This window comes from Bos taurus, chromosome 2 (assembly GCF_002263795.3).
Source record: "Bos taurus isolate L1 Dominette 01449 registration number 42190680 breed Hereford chromosome 2, ARS-UCD2.0, whole genome shotgun sequence".
Taxonomy (NCBI): Eukaryota; Metazoa; Chordata; class Mammalia; order Artiodactyla; family Bovidae; genus Bos; species Bos taurus.
In genome coordinates this window covers 71,410,924-71,429,687 of record NC_037329.1, presented here as the reverse complement: position 1 = coordinate 71,429,687, position 18,764 = coordinate 71,410,924, and the positions used below count along the sequence as shown (strand labels likewise).

Here is an 18,764-nt window from a genome sequence, read left to right as displayed (position 1 = left end):
TTAAATGGTAGCTGATAGCTTTGGTGATATACAACTCTATTTTTCTGTTGACTAATCATAATACAATGGCATTAAGTGAGTAATAGTTACATAATCATAATGGTAATAGATGTTTATCAGTTTTCACAATCAATAGCCAAACCAAAAATAAAAGATAAATAATTACAAGCCATAACGGGAACATGATTAACCTAACAATATAAAATCATTACATAAAGTATGGGGGGGTCAACCAGGGTGATGTGGTAAACAGAAGTGCATACATGCACATGTTTTAATATGCCCAGCCAGTCTATGTCTTTTGGTTGGTGAATTTAATCTATTTACATTGAAGGTAATTATGGATACATATGATCCTATTGTTGTTGTTGTTCAGTCTCTCAGTTGTATTCAGCTTCTTGCAACCCCATGGACTGTAGCATGCCAGGCTCCCTGTCCTTCACCATCTCCCAGAGTTTGCTCAAACTCATGTCCACTGAGTTTGGACATGCCCAACTTGGAGATGCCATCCAGCATCTCATCCTCTGTCATTCCTGTATCCTCCTGCTTTCCATCTTTCCCAGCATCAGGGTCTTTTCCAATGAGTTAGCTCTTCACATCATGTGGTCAAAGTACTACAGCTTCAGCTTCAGCATCAGTCCTTCTAATGAATATTCAGGGTTGATTTTCCTCAGGATTGACTGGTCTCCTTGTTGTCCAAGGGACTCTGCAGAGTCTTCTCCAGCACCACAGTTTGAAGGCATGAGTTCTTCAGTGCTCAGTCTTCTTTATGGTCCAACTCTTTATGGAAAAAACCATAGCTTTGACCATATGAACCACTGTTCAGTTCAGTTCAGTTCAGTCGCTCAGTCGTGTCCCACTCTTTGTGACTCCATGAATTGCAGCATGCCAGGCCTCCCTGTCCATCACCAACTCCTGGAGGTCACTCAAACTCACATCTATCAAGTCGGTGATGCCATCCAGCCATCTCATCCTCTGTCATCCCCTTCTCCTCCTGCCCCCAATCCCTCCCAGCATCAGAGTCTTTTCCAATGAGTCAACTCTTTGCATGAGGTGGCCAAAATATTGGAGTTTCAGCTTTAGCATCATTCCTTCCAAAGAACACCCAAGACTGATCTCCTTCAGAATGGACTGGTTGGATCTCCTTGCAGTCCAAGGGACTCTCAAGAGTCTTCTCTAACACCACAGTTCAAAAGCATCAATTCTTTGGCGTTCAGCCTTCTTCACAGTCTAACTCTCACATCCATACATGACCACAGGAAAAACCATAGCCTTGACTAGACAGACCTTTGTTGGCAAAGTAATGTCTCTGCTTTTGAATATGCTATCTAGGTTGGTCATAACTTTCCTTCCAAAGAGTAAGCATCTTTTCATTTCATGGCTGCAGTCACGATCTGCAGTGATTTTGGAGCCCCCCAAAATAAAAGTCTGACACTGTTTCCACTGTTTCCCCATCTATTTGCCATGAAGTGATGGGACCAGATGCCATGATCTTCGTTTTCTGAATGTTGAGCTTTAAGCCCACTTTTTCACTCTCCTCTTTCACTTTCACCAAAAGGCTTTTTAGTTCCTCTTCACTTTCTGCCATAAGGGTGGTGTCATCTGCATATCTGACGTTATTGATATTTCTCCTGGCAATAGGCAAAGCAATGTCTCTGCTTTTTAATATGCTGTCTAGGTTTGTCATTGCTTTTCTTCCAAGGAGAAAGCGTCTTTTAATTTCATGGCTGCAGTCACCATTTGCAGTGATTTTGGAGCCCAAGAAAATAAAATCCACCACTGTTTCTAGTTGTTTCCCCATCTATTTGCCATGAAGTGATGGGACTGGATGCCATGATCTTCGTTTTTTGAATGTTGAGTTTTAAGCCAGTTTTTTTACCTTCATCAAGAGGCCCTTTAATTCGTCTTCGCTTTCTGCCATAAGGGTGGTGTCATCTGCATATCTGAGGTTACTGATATTTCTCAATTCCCTGGTGGCTCAGATGGTAAAGCATCTGCCTGCAATGCAGGCAACCCAGGTTCAATCCCTGGCTTGGGAAGATTCCCTGGAGAAGGAAATGGCAACCCACTCCAGTACTCTTGCCTGGAAAATTCCATGGACAGAGGAGCCTTGTAGGCTACAGTCCATGGGATTGCAAAGAGTCAGACATGACTGAGCGACTTCACTTCACTTCAATGATCCTATTACCATTTTCTTAATTGTTTTGGGTTTATTTTCTGCAGGTCTTTTCCTTCTCTTGTGTTTCATGCCTAGAGAAGTTCCTTTAGCTTTTGTTGTAAAGCTGGTTTGGTAGTGCTGAATTCTCTTAACTTTTGCTTGTCTGGAAAGTTTTTGACTTCTCCATCAAGTCTGAAGGAAAATCTTGCTGGGTAGAGTATTCTTGGTTGTAGATTCTTCCCTTTTATCACTTTAAGTATATCATGCCATTTCCTTCTGGCTCATAGAGACTCTGTTGAGAAATCAGCTGATAACCTGATGGAGGTTCCCTTATATGTATGTTATTTGTCCTTTTTCCCTTGTTGCTTTTATTCTTTTGTCTTTAATTTTTGTCACTTTAATTACTATGTATCTTTTTCCTCCTTGTGTTCATTCTGCTTGGAACTCTGCTTCCTGGACTTGGTTGACTATTTCCTATGTTAGGGAACTTTTCATCTATTATCTTCAAATATTTTCTTGGGTCCTTTCTTTCTCTCTTCTCCCCTGTAATGTGAATGCTGGTGCATTTTTTTAAAAATTTTATTTTATTTTTAAACTTTACAACATTATATTGGTTTTGCCAAATATTGAAATGAATCCACCACAGGTATACATGTGTTCCCCATCCTGAATCCTCCTCCCTCCCCATACCATCCCTGTGGGTCATCCCAGTGCACCAGCCCCAAGCATCCAGTATCGTGCATCGAACCTGGACTGGCAACTCGTTCCATATATGATATATGTATTTCAATGCCATTCTCCCAAATCATCCCACCCTCTCCCTCTCCCACAGAGTCCAAAAGACTGTTCTATACATCAGTGTCTCTTTTGCTGTCTTGTACACAGGGTTATTGTTACCATCTTTTTAAATTCCATATATATGCGTTAGTATACTGTATTGGTGTTTTTCTTTCTGGCTCACTTCACTCTGTATAATAGGCTCCAGTTTCATCCACCTCATTAGAACTGATTCAAATGCATTCTTTTTAATGGCTGAGTAATACTCCATTGTGTATATGTACCACCGCTTTCTTATCCATTCATCTGTTGATGGACATCTAGGTTGCTTCCATGTCCTGGCTATTATAAACAGTGCTGTGATGAACATTGGGGTACATGTGTCGCTTTCAATTCTGGTTTCCTCAGTATGTATGCCCAGCAGTGGGATTGCTGGATCATAAGGCAGTTCTATTTCCAGTTTTTTAAGGAATCTCCACACTGTTCTCCATAGTGGCTGTACTAGTTTGCATTCCCACCAACAGTGTAAGAGGGTTCCCTTTTCTCCACACCCTCTCCAGCATTTATTGCTTGTAGACTTTTGGATCGCAGCCATTCTGACTAGCGTGAAATGGTACCTCATAGTGGTTTTGATTTGCATTTCTCTGATAATGAGTGATGTTGAGCATCTTTTCATGTGTTTGTTAGCCATCTGTATGTCTTCTTTGGGGAAATGTCTATTTAGTTGTTTGGCCCATTTTTTGATTGGGTCATTTATTTTTCTGGAATTGAGCTGTAGAAGTTGCTTATATATTTTTGAGATTAGTTGTTTGTCAGCTGCTTCATTTGCTATTATTTTCTCCCATTCTGAAGGCTGTCTTTTCACCTTGCTTATAGTTTCCTTTGATGTGCAGAAGCTTTTAAGTTTAAATAGCTCCAATTTGTTTATTTTTGCTTTTATTTCCAATATTCTGGGAGGTGGGTCATAGAGGATCCTGCTGTGATGTATGTCGGAGAGTGTTTTGCCTATGTTCTCCTCTAGGAGTTTTATAGTTTCTGGTCTTACATTTAGATCTTTAATCCATTTTGAGTTTATTTTTGTGTATGGTGTTAGAAAGTGCTCTAGTTTCATTCTTTTACAAGTGGTTGACCCGTTTTCCCAGCACCACTTGTTAAAGAGATTGTCTTTAATCCATTGTATATTCTTGCCTCCTTTGTCAAAGATAAGGTGTCCATAGGTGCATGGATTTATCTCTGGGCTTTCTATTTTGTTCCATTGATCTATATTTCTGTCTTTGTGCCAGTACCATACTGTCTTGATGACTGTGGCTTTGTAATAGAGCCTGAAGTCAGGTAGGTTGATTCCTCCAGTTCCATTCTTCTTTCTCAAGATCGCTTTGGCTATTCGAGGTTTTTTGTATTTCCATACAAATTGTGAAATTATTTGTTCTAGCTCTGTGAAGAATACCGTTGGTAGCTTGATAGGGATTGCATTGAATCTATAAATTGCTTTGGGTAGTATACTCATTTTCACTATATTGATTCTTCCAATCCATGAACATGGTATATTTCTCCATCTATTAGTGTCTTCTTTGATTTCTCTCACCAGTGTTTTATAGTTTTCTATATATAGGTCTTTAGTTTCTTTAGGTAGATTTATTCCTAAGTATTTTATTCTTTCCGTTGCAATGGTGAATGGAATTGTTTCCTTAATTTCTCTTTCTGTTTTCTCATTATTAGTGTATAGGAATGTAAGGGATTTCTGTGTGTTGATTTTATATCCTGCAACTTAACTATAATCATTGATTAGTTCTAATAATTTTCTGGTGGAGTCTTTAGGGTTTTCTATGTAGAGGATCATGTCATCTGCAAACAGTGAGAGTTTTACTTCTTCTTTTCCAATTTGGATTCCTTTTATTTCTTTTTCTGCTCTGATTGCTGTGGCCAAAACTTCCAAAACTATGTTGAATAGTAATGGTGAAAGTGGGCACCCTTGTCTTGTTCCTGACTTTAGAGGAAATGCTTTCAATTTTTCACCATTGAGGATAATGTTTGCTGTGGGTTTGTCATATATACCTTTTATTATGTTGAGTATGTTCCTTCTATTCCTGCTTTCTGGAGAGCTTATATCATAAATGGGTGTTGAATTTTGTCAAAGGCTTTCTCTGCATCTATTGAGATAATCATATGGTTTTTATTTTTCAATTTGTTAATGTGTATTACGTTGATTGATTTGCGGATATTGAAGAATCCTTGCATCCCTGGGATAAAGCCCACTTGGTCATGGTGTATGATCTTTTTAATGTGTTGTTGGATTCTGATTGCTAAAATTTTGTTAAGGATTTTTGCATCTATGTTCATCAGTGATATTGGCCTGTAGTTTTCTTTTTTTGTGGGATCTTTGTCAGGTTTTGGTATTAGGGTGATGGTGGCCTCATAGAATGAGTTTGGAAGTTTACCTTCCTCTGCAATTTTCTGGAAGAGTTTGAGTAGGATAGATGTTAGCTCTTCTCTAAATCTTTGGTAGAATTCAGCTGTGAAGCCGTCTGGACCTGGGCTTTTGTTTGCTGGAAGATTTTTGATTACAGTTTCAATTTCCGTGCTTGTGATGGGTCTGTTAAGATTTTCTATTTCTTCCTGGTCGAGTTTTGGAAAGTTGTACTTTTCTAAGAATTTGTCTATTTCTTCCATGTTGTCCATTTTATTGGCATATAATTGTTGATAGTAGTCTCTTATGATCCTTTGTATTTCTGTGTTGTTTGTTGTGATCTCTCCATTTTCATTTCTAATTTTATTGATTTGATTTTTCTCCCTTTGTTTCTTGATGAGTCTGGCTAATGGTTTGTCAATTTTATTTGTCCTTTCAAAGAACCAGCTTTTGGCTTTGTTGATTTTTGCTATGGTCTCTTTTGTTTCTTTTGCATTTATTTCTGCCCTAATTTTTATGATTTCTTTCCTTCTACTAACCCTGGGGTTCTTCATTTCTTCCTTTTCTAGTTGCTTTAGGTGTAGAGTTAGGTTATTTATTTGACTTTTTTCTTGTTTCTTGAGGTATGCCTGTATTGCTATGAACTTTCCCCTTAGGACTGCTTTTACCGTGTCCCACAGGTTTTGGGTTGTTGTGTTTTCATTTTCATTCATTTCTATGCAAATTTTGATTTCTTTTTTGATTTCTTCTGTGATTTGTTGGTTATTCAGCAGCGTGTTGTTCAGCCTCCATATGTTGGAATTTTTAATAGTTTTTCTCCTGTAATTGAGATCTAATCTTACTGCATTGTGGTCAGAAAAGATGCTTGGAATGATTTCAATTTTTTTGAATTTACCAAGGCTAGATTTATGGCCCAGGATGTGATCTATCCTGGAGAAGGTTCCATGTGCGCTTGAGAAAAAGGTGAAATTCATTGTTTTGGGATGAAATGTCCTATAGATATCAATTAGGTCTAACTGGTCTATTGTATTGTTTAACGTTTGTGTTTCCTTGTTAATTTTCTGTTTAGTTGATCTATCCATAGGTGTGAGTGGGGTATTAAATTCTCCCACTATTATTGTGTTATTGTTAATTTCTCCTTTCATACTTGTTGGCATTTGTCTTATATATTGCAATGCTCCTGTGTTGGGTGCATATATATTTATAATTGTTATATCTTCTTCTTGGATTGATCCTTTGATCATTATGTAGTGACCATCTTTGTCTCTTTTCACAGCCTTTGTTTTAAAGTCTATTTTATCTGATATGAGTATTGCTACTCCTGCTTTCTTTTGGTCCCTATTTGCATAGAAAATCTTTTTCCAGCCCTTCACTTTCAGTCTGTATGTGTTCCCTGTTTTGAGGTGGGTATCTTGTAGACAGCATATGTAGGGGTCTTATTTTTGTATCCATTCAGCCAGTCTTTGTCCTTTGGTTGGGGCATTCAACCCATTTACGTTTAAGGTAATTACTGATAAGTATGATCCCGTTGCCATTTACTTTATTGTTTTGGGTTCGAATTTATACACCGTTTTTTGTGTTTCCTGTCTAGAGAATATCCTTTAGTATTTGTTGGAGAGCTGGTTTGGTGGTGCAGAATTCTCTCAGCTTTTGCTTGTCTGTAAAGCTTTTGATTTCTCCTTCATATTTGAATGAGATCCTTGCTGGGTACAAAATAATCTGGGATGTAGGTTATTTTCTTTCATCACTTTAAGTATGTCTTGCCATTCCCTCCTGGCTTGAAGAGTTTCTATTGAAAGATCAGCTGTTATCCTTATGGGAATTCCCTTGTGTGTTATTTGTTGTTTTTCCCTTGCTGCTTTTAATATTTGTTCTTTGTGTCTGATCTTTGTTAATTTGATTAATATGTGTCTTGGGGTGTTTTGCCTTGGGTTTATCCTGTTTGGGACTCTCTGGGTTTCTTGGACTTGAGTGATTATTTCCTTCCCCATTTTAGGGAAGTTTTCAACTATTATCTCCTCAAGTATTTTTTCATGGTCTTTCTTTTTGTCTTCTTCTTCTGGGACCCCTATGATTCGAATGTTGTAGCATTTAATATTGTCCTGGAGGTCTCTGAGATTGTCCTCATTTCTTTTCATTTGTTTTTCTTTTTTCCTCTCTGATTCATTTATTTCTACCATTCTATCTTCTAATTCACTAATCCTATCTTCTGCCTCTGTTATTCTACTATTTGCTGCCTCCAGAGTGTTTTTGATTTCATTTATTGCATTATTCATTATATATTGACTCTTTTTTTTATTTATTCTAGGTCCTTGTTAAGCCTTTCTTGCATCTTCTCAATCCTTGTCTCCAGGCTATTTATCTGTGATTCCATTTTGATTTCAAGATTTTGGATCAATTTCACTATCATTATTTGGAATTCTTTATCAGGTAATCAGGTAGATTCCCTATCTCTTCCTCTTTTGTTTGGTTTGGTGGGCATTTATCCTGTTCCTTTATCTGCTGGGTATTCCTCTGTCTCTTCATCTTGTTTAAATTGCTGAGTTTGGGGTATCCTTTCTGTATTCTGGCAGTTTGTGGAGTTCTCTTTATTGTGGCGTTTCCTCGCTGTGTGTGGGTTTGTACAGGTGGCTTGTCAAGGTTTCTTGGTTAGGGAAGCTTGTGTTGATGTTCTGGTGGGTGGAGCTGGATTTCTTCTCTCTGGAGTGCAATGAAGTGTCCAGTAATGAGTTATGAGATGTCTATGGTTTTGGGGTGACTTTGGGCAGCCTGTATCTTGGAGCTCAGGGCTGTGTTCCTGTGTTGCTGGAGAATTTGCTTGGTACGTCTTGCCCTGGAAATTGTTGGCTCTTGTGTGGTGCTTGGTTTCAGTGTATGTATGGAGGTGTTTGATGAACTCCTGTCAATTAATGATCCCTGGAGTCAGGAGTTCCCTGGAGTCAGGGCTTGGACTTAAGCCTCCTGCTTTCAGTTATCGGTCTTATTTTTACAGTAGTTTCAAAACTTCTCCTTCTATACAGCACCATTGATAAAACATCTATGTTAAAGATGAGAAGTTTCTCCACCATGAGGGTCACCCAGAGAGGTTCACAGCGTTACATGGAGAAGAGAAGAGGGAGGAGGGAGTTAGAGGTGACCCGGATGAGATGAGGTGGAATCAACAGAGGAGAGAGTGGGCTAGCCAGTAATCACTTCCTTATGTGCACTCCACAACTGGACCGCTCAGAGATGTTCACGGAGTTATAGAGAGAAGAGAAGAAGGAGGAAGGAGACAGAGGTGGCCAGGAGGATAAAAGGGGGAAATGAAAAGGAGGGAGACAGATCCAGCCAGTAATCAGTTCCCTAAGTGTTCTCCACCGTCTGGAACACACAGAAATTCACAGAGTTGGGTAGAGTAGAGAGGGGTTAGGGAGGAGACACAGGCGACCTGGTGGAGAAAAAGGAGAGTCCAAAGGGAGACAGAGCAGTCAAGCCAGTAATCTCGCTCCCTAGTGGAAAATGGGTACTGAAGATTGGGTTCTTAAAGGTACAAAATTGGTAACAAATACATAAAAGCAAAAATAAAAAATCTAGAGTAGAGTTTGGAATTTCAAAAATACAATGTTAAAGAAAAGAAGGAAAAGAAAGAGGAAAAACAAACAAAAACAAAGTCGCAAAATTATAAAGAAAATATAGGTACAAAATTGATAACAAATACCAAAAAGCAAAAGTTAAACATCTAGAGTAGAGTTTGGAATTTCAAAAATACAAAGTTAAAAAAAAAGAAGAAAAAGAAAGAGAGAAACAAACAAACAAACAAAAACAAACAAAGTTGCAAAAATTATAAAGAAAATATAGGTACAAAATTGATAACAAATACCAAAAAGCATAAATTAAAAATCTCCTTTTGAAGACTTGGGTTGCTTTTCTGGGTGCCTGATGTCCTCTGCCGGCATTCAGAAGTTGTTTTGTGGAATTTACTCAGCGTTTAAATGTTCTTTTGATGAATTTGTGGGGGAAAAAGTGTTCTCCCCGTCTTACTCCTCCGCCATCTTAGCTCCTCCCCCAATGCTGGTGCATTTAATGTTTCCCCAGAGGTCTCTTAAACTGTCTTCATTTCTTTTCATTCTTTTTCCCTATATTCTGCTCTGTCAGTGATTTCCACCATTCTGTCCTCCAGGTCACCTATCTGTTCTTCTGTCTCAGTTATTCTGCCATTGATTCCTTCTAGTGTTCATCTCTGTTTATTTGTTCTTTAGTTCTTGTAGGTCTTTGGTAACATTTCTTACATCTTCTCCATTCTGTTTCCAAAATCCTGGATCATCTTTACTATCATTATTCTGAATTCTTTTTCTGAAAGGTTGCTATCTCCATTTAGTTGTTTTTCTGGAGTTCTATTTTGTCCCTTCATCTGGGACATAACTCTCTGCTTTTTCATCCTGATTAACTTTCTGTAATGTGATTTTTGTTCTAGCTGCTATGGGATTGTGGTTCTTCTTGATTCTTCTGTTTGTCCTTTGATGAAGGAGGCTAAGAGGTTTCTGTAAGCTTCTTGATGGGAAGGAGAGGGCAGGAAAAGCTAAGTGTTGCTCTGGTGGGTAGGCCCTTGCTCAGTAAAACTTTAAAACTTTAATTCAACTAACAATCCCTCCCTGTTAGTTGTTTGGCCTGAGGCAACCCAGCCTTGGGGTCTAGAGGCTCTTTTTTTGAAAGTGAAAGTGAAAGTCACTCAGTCTGTCCGACTCTGTGATCCCATGGATGAATTCTTCAGGCCAGAATACTAGAGTGGGTAGCCATTTCCTCCTCCAGAGGATCTTCCCAACCCAGGGATTGAACCCAGGTCTCCTGCATTGCAGGTGGATTCTTTACCAGCTGAGTTACGTGGTAGGGTTAGTAGTGAACTCCAAGAGGGTTTATGCCACGGGGGGCCTTCCCAGACTGCTGCTGCCAGTGCCCCGTCCCTGTGGTGAGCCCCTGCCTACCCACACCTCCACAGGAGGCTCTCCAACACTAACAAGTAGTTTTGGTTCAGTCTCCTATGGGGTCACTGCTCCTGTCCTCTGGGTCTTGGTGTGTGCAAAATTTTGTTTGTGCCCTCCAAGACTCGAGTCTGTTCCCTGAAGTCTTGTGGAAGTCCTATAATCAAATCCCACTGGCCTTCAAGGTCAGATTCCCTGGGGATTCAGTCCCTTTGTAGGATCCCCAGGCTGGAAGCCTGAAATGGGGTTCAGAAACTTCATAAGAGAGAGTGAGAGCCTCTTTGGTATTATTTTTCTCCAGTCTGTGGGTTGCCCACCCAGTGGGTATGGAATTTGATTTTATTATGATTGTGCCCCTCCTACCATCTCGCTGCAGCTTCTTTGTCTTTGGACACAGGTTATCTTTTTTTGGTGGGTTCCAGTGTTCTCCTCTCAATGGTTGTTCAACAGCTAGTTGTGATTTTGGTGTTCTCGCAAAAGGAGATGAGCGCACATCATTCTACTCTGCCTATCTTGAATCAGAAGTTCCCCTAAAACTGTAATTCTTAATGAAAGTATCTCTGATGAATATTCTTTGTCCTTGTCAGCAAAGAGAAAGATTAAATTAAAGAAACATATAAAGTCATTTTACAGGTGTCCACATTTAACTCACAGGTAAATTTTATGGTTTTTTTAAAGAGTTTATTAGAAATGTCAGTATCAGAGATAAAATAATATAGGAGGAAAAAAGAATAATTAAAATGTAATAAAATGTGCTATGTTCATAGCAGCACCATTTATAACAGTTAAGACATGGATGCAATCTAAATGTCCATTGACACATGAATGGATAAAAAAAATATGGCATATATATATATATATATATATATATAATGGAATATTACTCAGCCACAAAAAAGAATAAAAATGCCACTTGCAGCAACATGGATGTACTTGGAGATTATCACTAAGTAAGTCAGAAAGAGGAAGACAAATACCATATATATACTTATATGTTGAATCTAAAATATGACACATGAACTTATCTACAAAACAGAAAGAGAAAAGACCTGTGGTTGTCAAGGTGCAGGGGACCTTGCAGGTGTGGGGAGAGATGGAATGGGAGTTTGGAGTTAGCAGAAGCAAACTATTGTGTGCAGAATGGATAAACAAGGTCCTATTATATAGCACAGGGAACTATATTCACTATCCTGTGATAAACCACAATGGGAAACAATTTTCTAAAAAATGTATATTTATGTATAACAGAATCACTTTGCTGTACAGCAGAATTAACACAGCATTGTAAGTCAATTATACTTCAATAATTTTAAAAAATCCAGTATATGTGATTTATGAAAGCTAACTTCATTACAGAGAAGCCCCCTGCTTAGGGTGTATGCTGATGAAACACAGCTGTTGGCAGCTGCTCTACCTTGTGCCATGGACTGTCCTTCCTGAGTGAACCTTTTCATAATGATGTCTTTCTGTATGTTACGGACGGCATTCAGCATAGTAAGCAAGCGGCGATGAATCAGGACCTGGAATTAGAAAGAATAATGATTTCACATTATTAATCAGTGCTCGCTTTGGCATTCAATTCAGCTCACTTTCCACAACCACAACCAGGAGCTGAGCCCACCTGGGAATTCCCAGGACGTTACACGCTGCCTTAGACAAACAAGGCTGCAGGTGCCAAGGTCCAGGCAGTGCAGACCCGCCTGGATACAGAGACCAGGCTGTTACTGGGCCTTGACCCACCCAGTTTACGAGCTTCAGTTTTCTCAAATTTCCAGAGTGGAAAGAGCGACAAGTTCCAGGGTGAATCTGAGTAGTGACACTGCTGTTGTGTTATTATCAGAAGTGAAGGACAAACTGAGTGGAGGATTCTTTAGAAGCCTGGCAGTGGGTTGGGGCAATGCTGGCTGTACGCTCCCAGGCTTTGCGTCCAGAGCAGATGCTGCTGGAGCTGTGCTCCCTGCACATCGAGTTGGGGGCCTGCTGATGTCACAGATCATGCTCCTTTCCATCTGGGGACAGACTTTGTCATTTATGGAATATTATGACACAGCTACTCTGCGGACAGTCCTGCTCAAGGAACAGCAGACATAGTGTGGAGAAATGGATGCCTTGCCTACACAGAGCTGATGTTCTGTGCGTGTGTCTGTATGTATAACAGGATGACAATAGACAGGATAAATACCATAAATAAAATAAAAAAGAGTGAACACATGAGGGCATGACTGAGGGGCTGGGGGTGGGGTGTCTGGCCTCTTGTGAGGGATGTAAGGATGGCCTCTCCAAGGTTAAGTTTGATCTAAGACTTGAACAATGAGGAGACAGTGGCCCTGGAAAGAAAGCTCTAAGCAGAGGAAGTAGCAGGTGCAAAGATCCTGACTCGGAAACAAAGGAAACAAGCTTAAAGGACAGAGAGAAACCCAGGATGGCCTTGTCATTGTGATAGAAGTTATGCATGTCATTCCAGTTGCAATGGGGGCTTTCAGAGGGTTTCCCTGGGGAGAGGTCCAATCTTGTCCAGGCTTAGGGAGGCCTGGACTGAGGTGGTCCAGGTGAGAGATGACGGGGTGTGGCTGAGCGGAGGAGATGGCTGAGCCAAGGAGATGGCAGAGCCATGAGGCTGGGGACAGGTTTGCATATCTAAGTGACAATACCTTCTGGGAAGTGTGCAGAAAAGACAGAAATGCCACTCAAAGCCAGACACACACTGCTGAGCCAGGCGGGCTGGTCCAGAGCAAGTGGCTGGGTTGGCAGTGGGAGTCCTGCTAGCAAGTAGTGTCTTGTGGCCACCTCTGTCCTCCATGGGCACAGAGCCACCTAGACAAAGCCCTAGCAGGGACACCGGTTACAGGGCCTGGGAGGTCGGGGAGCAGGTCACTGACGCAGTGAGCTCTGCTCTATCCACCAGGACTAGTTTCAGCCCAGGCTGCAAGCGCTGCCTGGAAGATACCCACAGTGTAAACATCTTCTACGTGTTGACTCACTTAACTTTTCTGACAGCCCTGAGACAGCTCTCACTGGTGTCCTCAGTGACAGATGAGGAGACAGAGGACACAGATCATGGAACTTTACCAAGACTGAAAAGCTCATGAGAAGTAGCACCAAGATGGGAATGGAAACTGGTGCAGCCACTGTGGAGAACAGTATGGAAATCCTCAAAAAACTATAAATAGAGGTATCATATGATCCAGCAATCCCACTCCTGGGCAGATATCAGGAGAAAACTCTAATTTGAAAAGACACATGCATCCCTATGTTCACAGCAGCACTATTTACAAGAGCTGAAAAGAAATAACATAAAAGTCCTCAGAAAGATTAATGGGTAAAGAAGATTTGGTACATATATACAATGGAATACTACTCAGCCATAAAAAAGAGTAAAATAATGTCATTTGCAGCAATACAGATGGATTTAGAGATTATCATATTAAGTGAAGTAAGTCAGACACAGAAAGACAAATATCATATGATACCACTTATAGGTAGAATCTGAATTATGACACAAATGAACTTATCTACGAAACAGAAACAGACTCAGACACAGAGAACAGACTGGTAGTTGCCAAGGGGGAGGGGGTTCGGGGAGGGGTGATTGGGAGTTTGGGATTAGCAGATGCAAACTATTGTATACAGAATGGATACACAACAAGGTCCTACTGTATAGTATAGGGAACTATATTCAACAGTCTGTGAAAAACCACATGGAAAAGAATATGAGCAAGAATACATATGTATGTGTAACTGAATCACTTTCCTGTACAGCAGAAATCAACATGACATTGTAAATCAATTGTACTTGGACTCCCCAGTGGTGCAGTAGATAAGAATCTACCTGTCAGTGCAGGAGAGATGGGTTTGATCCCTGGTTCAGAAATATTCCACATGCCATGGAGCACCTAAGCCCGTGCACCACAATTACTGAGCCTGTGCTAGAGACCCCACGAGCCACAACTACTGAGCCCCTGTGCTGCAATTGCGAAGCCTGAATACCTGAGAGCCTCTACACTGCAACTACTGAATCCCAGATCTAGAGCCTGTGTTCGACAACAAAAGAAGCCAGCACAATGAGAAGCTCGTGTACTCCAAAAAAGAGTAGCCCCTGCTCACTGCAACTAGAGAAAACCCTCACAAAGCAACAAAAACCCAGCCCAGCCAAAAATAAATTTCAAAAATTAATAATAAATAAATAAGTAAAGTTTGCAAAATAAAAAATTAAAAAAGCTATACTGGAGTAAAGGTGGCACTAGTGGTAAAGAAATCACCTGTCAATGCAGGAGATGTAAGGGAGGTGGGTTCGATCCCTGGGTCAGGAAGATCCCATGGAGGAGGGCATGGCAACCCACTCCAGTATTCTTGCCTGGAGAATCCCATGGACAGAGGAGCTTGGCGGGCTACAGTCCATAGAGTTGAAAAGAATCAGACAAGACTGAAGCAACTAGGCATGCATGCAGAAAAAGAAGTAGCACCAGCAACGGAGGGCAAGCACCCCAGGCCAGAGCCCAAGTCTTAACCACTGCTTCCCTCCTGGAGGGGGATTCTGCTCCCCAGGCAGCCACACCCCAGAGGTTGACAGGCAGCATAAGATGCAAGAGGGCCCCCCAAGATGGCTAAGTGCTGAGGCTTACAGGACAGTTTGTTGGAGGAGGGGTAGGCTGAGCTGCCTGAAGGCCAGCTGTGAACAGAGGGAGGTGAGATGGACTGGCATTCTGAGTGAACAGTGAGGAGGAAGTAGATAAGGAGCTGATGTTTAGGAAGCAGATGAGGTCTAGGATCACACAGAGGATGGGGCAGCTGGGGAGGGGAGTAGATAGCCAGACCAGGGGTCACTCACACCCTTTACTGACCTTAGAGACTAACAGATCTTCATTTGTTCCTGATCACGGGAAATGTGCTGGCTGGAGACGAATGTAAGGGTGAAGAAGCCAGGTGGTGAGAGGACACACCTTGAAAGCAGAGCTGCAGCCTGGATGTCAGAGCCCATATCCCACAAGAACACCCCATGATGCTCTCTAGGAATAACTAACCAGCATCCTATGGTTCTAGAGTTTCCATATGGCCCATTAATGCAACTCCTAGATGGACACACCGCAGGAACTGAAGATAAGTCCACAAACTTGTACATAAATGTTTGTGACATCCTATTCCCATCACAATAGCCAAAAACAGGTACAGCTGCAATGTTTCAACCAATAACTAGAAAAAAAGAGTGTGGTATTTCCATATGACTGAACACAATTCATCCTGAAAAAGGAATGAGGTACTGAAACCTGCTGTTCCACGGATGAACCTTGAAAAGATGTTAAGTGAGAGAAGCTAGTTACAAAAGGTTGTGTACTATATGATTTTACACATATGAAATGTCCAGAATATGAAAATCCACATAGACAGAAAGTGGACAGTGACTGGAGGGCCAGAGTGACTATTGAGGGGAACAGGGTTTCTTTAGCCAGTGATAAAAATGTCCTAAAATTGGACCTAAATCAAATCCCTTACGATTAACAGTAGAAGTGACAAATAGATTCAAGGGATTAGATCTGATAGAGTGCCTGAAGAACTATGGACAGAGGTTCGTGACATTGTATAGGAAGCAGTGATCAAGACCATCCCCGAGAAAAAGAAATGCAAAAAGGCAAAATGGTTGTCTGAGGAGGCCTTACAAATAGCTATGAAAAGAAGAGAAGAGAAAGGCAAAGGAGAAAAGGAAAGATATACACATTTGAATGCAGAGTTCCAAAGAATAGCAAGGAGAGATAATAAAGCCTTCCTCAGTGATCAATGCAAAGACATAGAGGAAAATAATAGGATGGAAAAGACTAGAGATCTCAAGAAAATTAGAGATACCAAGGAAACTTTTCATGCAAAGATGGGCACAAAAAAAGGAAAGAAATGGTATGGACCTAATAGAAGCAGAAGATAATAAGAAGATGTGGCAAGAATACACGAAAGAACTATACAAAAAAGATCTTCATGACCCAGATAATCAAGATGGTATGATCACTTACCTAGACCCAGACATCCTGGAATGTGAAGTCAAGTGGGCCTTAGGAAACATCACTAGGAACAAAGCTAGTGGAGGTGATGGAATGCCAGTTGAGCTATTTCAAATCCTAAAAAATAATGCTATGAAAGTGCTGCACTCAATCTTCCAGCAAATTTGGAAAACTCAGCAGTGGCTACAGGACTGGAAAAGGTCCATTTTCATTCTAATCCCAAAGAAAGGCCATGTCAAAGAATGCTCAAACTACCGCACAATTGCACTCATCTCACACGCTAGCAAAGTAATGCTCAAAATTCTCCAAGCCAGGCTTCAACAGTATAAGAACCGTGAACTTCCAGATGTTCAAGCTGGTTATAGAAAAGGCAGAGAACCAGAGATCAAACTGCCAACATCTGCTGGATCATCCAAAAAGCAAGAGAGTTCCAGAAAAACACCTACTTCTGCTTTATTGACTATGCCAAAGCCTTTGACTGTGTGGATCACAACAAACTGTGGAAAATTCTTAAAGAGATGGGAACACCAGACCATCTTACCTGCCTCCTGAGAAATCTGTATGCAGGTTAAGAAGCAGCAGTTAGAACTGGACATGGAACAACAGACTGGTTTCAAATCAGGAAAGGAGATACATCAATATACATCAAGGCTGTATATTGTCACCCAGGTTATTTAACTTATATGCAGAGTACATCACGAGAAATGCTGGACAGGATGAATCACAAGCTGGAATCAAGATTGCCAGGAGAAATATCAATAGCTTCAGATATGCAGATGACACCACCTTTATGGCAGAAAGCAAAGAAGAACTAAAGAGCCTCTTGAAAGTGAAAGAAGACAGTGAAAAAGTTGGCTTAAAACTTGACATTCAAAAAAAAAAACAAAAAACTTGACATTCAGAAAACTAAGATCATGGCATCCAGCCCATCCCTTAATGGCAAATAGATGGAGAAACAATGGAAACAGTGACAGACTTTATTTTGGGGGGCTCCAAAATCACTGTCGATGGTGACTGCAGCCATGAAATTAAAAGACACTTGCTCCTTGGAAGAAAAGTTATGACCAACCTAGACAGCATATTACAAAGCAGAGGCATTAATTTGCCAACAAAGGTCCATCTAGTAAAAGCTATGGTTTTTCCAGTAGTCATGTATGGCTGTGAGAGTTGGACTATAAAGAAAGCTGAAGGCCAAAGAACTGATGCTTTTGAACTGTGGTTTTGGAGAAGACTCTTGAGAGTCCCTTGGACAGCTAGGAGATCCAACCAGTTCATCCTAAAGGAAATTAGTCCTGATTATTCATTGAAAGGACTGATGCTGAAGCTGAAACTCCAATACTTTGGCCACCTGATGTGAAGAACTGACTGAGAAAAGACCCTGATGCTAGGAAAGATTGAAGGCAGGAGGAGAAGGGGATGGCAGAGGATGAGATGGTTGGATGGCATCACCAACTCAATGGACATGAGTTTGAGTAAACTCCGGGAGTTGGTGATGGACAGTGAAGCCTGCTGTGCTGCAGTCCACAGGGTCGCAAAGAGTCGGACATGACTGAGTGACTGAACTGAACTGAACTGAAAATTGTATAGTGGTGATGGCTGCACCACTCTGTGTGCTAAGTCACTTCAGCTGTGTTCAACTGTTTATGATCCTATGGACTAGATCCCACCAGGCTCTTCTGTCCATTGGATTTCCCAGGCAAGAATACCAGCATGGATTGCCATTTCCTTCTCCAAGGGATCTTCCTGATCCAGGGATCGAATCTGCATCTCTTGTGGCTCCTGCATTGCAGGCAGATTCTTTATCACTGAACCACTAGGGAAGGTCTCTGTACCACTCTGCACTATACAAAAAACTAGAGAATTGTATACTGTATAGGAGTGAATTTTATGGCATGTGAATTGCATCTCAATAAAGTTGTTATAAAAAAACTCATTGCTCAATTTCCCATTGTTAAACACAGGAAAACTTCAACGTGGTGCTGAGACTTACCTTGCGAGCCGCTTGTTGAAACCGTCTCTGTGCTCGGAATCTGTTGACCCAAGTATTATTAATGAGTGGATCAAAATTAGGATGAAATTCTTGGATTTTCTGTGAACACAAAATATCAGTCCATCTTAGATTTAAATTTTAACTCCATGCATAATTATTTAATAAAAATGTTTCAGAGTTTGATCTCAAATCAAGTTATTTGTTCTTCCATTTAATGAGCATTTATTAAGCACTTTGGTGCACACAGCATTATAGGAACTACTTCTTGGGTTAGGAACCAAAAGCAAGACAAGATTTGGGTTTTAAGAAATGGTAGTCTAGTCTCATTTTTCTAGTGACTCAATGTCACATATATATAATGCAGATCTGTTTCTGGCTTTCTCTTTGGTTTCATCTGTATGCCAGCACCACACTGCCTTAATGATCTGACTTTTTCATAGACTTTGTCTCCTTCAGAGGCAGTCCTTTCCCCCAGTTTAGTCATTTT

At 40.7% G+C, this 18,764-nt stretch overlaps 1 protein-coding gene and 1 non-coding gene across 4 annotated transcripts in view; one reads left to right on the top strand and one right to left on the bottom strand.

Annotated features, from left to right (window-relative positions):
• CFAP221 (cilia and flagella associated protein 221) overlaps positions 1 to 18,764 on the bottom strand; it is a 133,638-nt gene that overhangs the window by 40,521 nt on the left and 74,353 nt on the right. For all 3 annotated transcript variants that reach the window (XM_024981066.2, XM_059878644.1, XM_024981052.2), the window contains exons 14-15: positions 18,278 to 18,376; positions 11,715 to 11,820 (exon numbers count right to left, since the gene is read on the bottom strand). In XM_024981066.2, coding sequence (XP_024836834.1) covers positions 11,715 to 11,820; positions 18,278 to 18,376 — 205 coding nt within the window. The remainder of the gene's footprint in view (positions 1 to 11,714; positions 11,821 to 18,277; positions 18,377 to 18,764) is intronic.
• Positions 1,968 to 2,039, top strand: TRNAC-GCA (transfer RNA cysteine (anticodon GCA)). The gene has a single exon. It is a non-coding gene; the product is annotated as a tRNA-Cys (tRNA).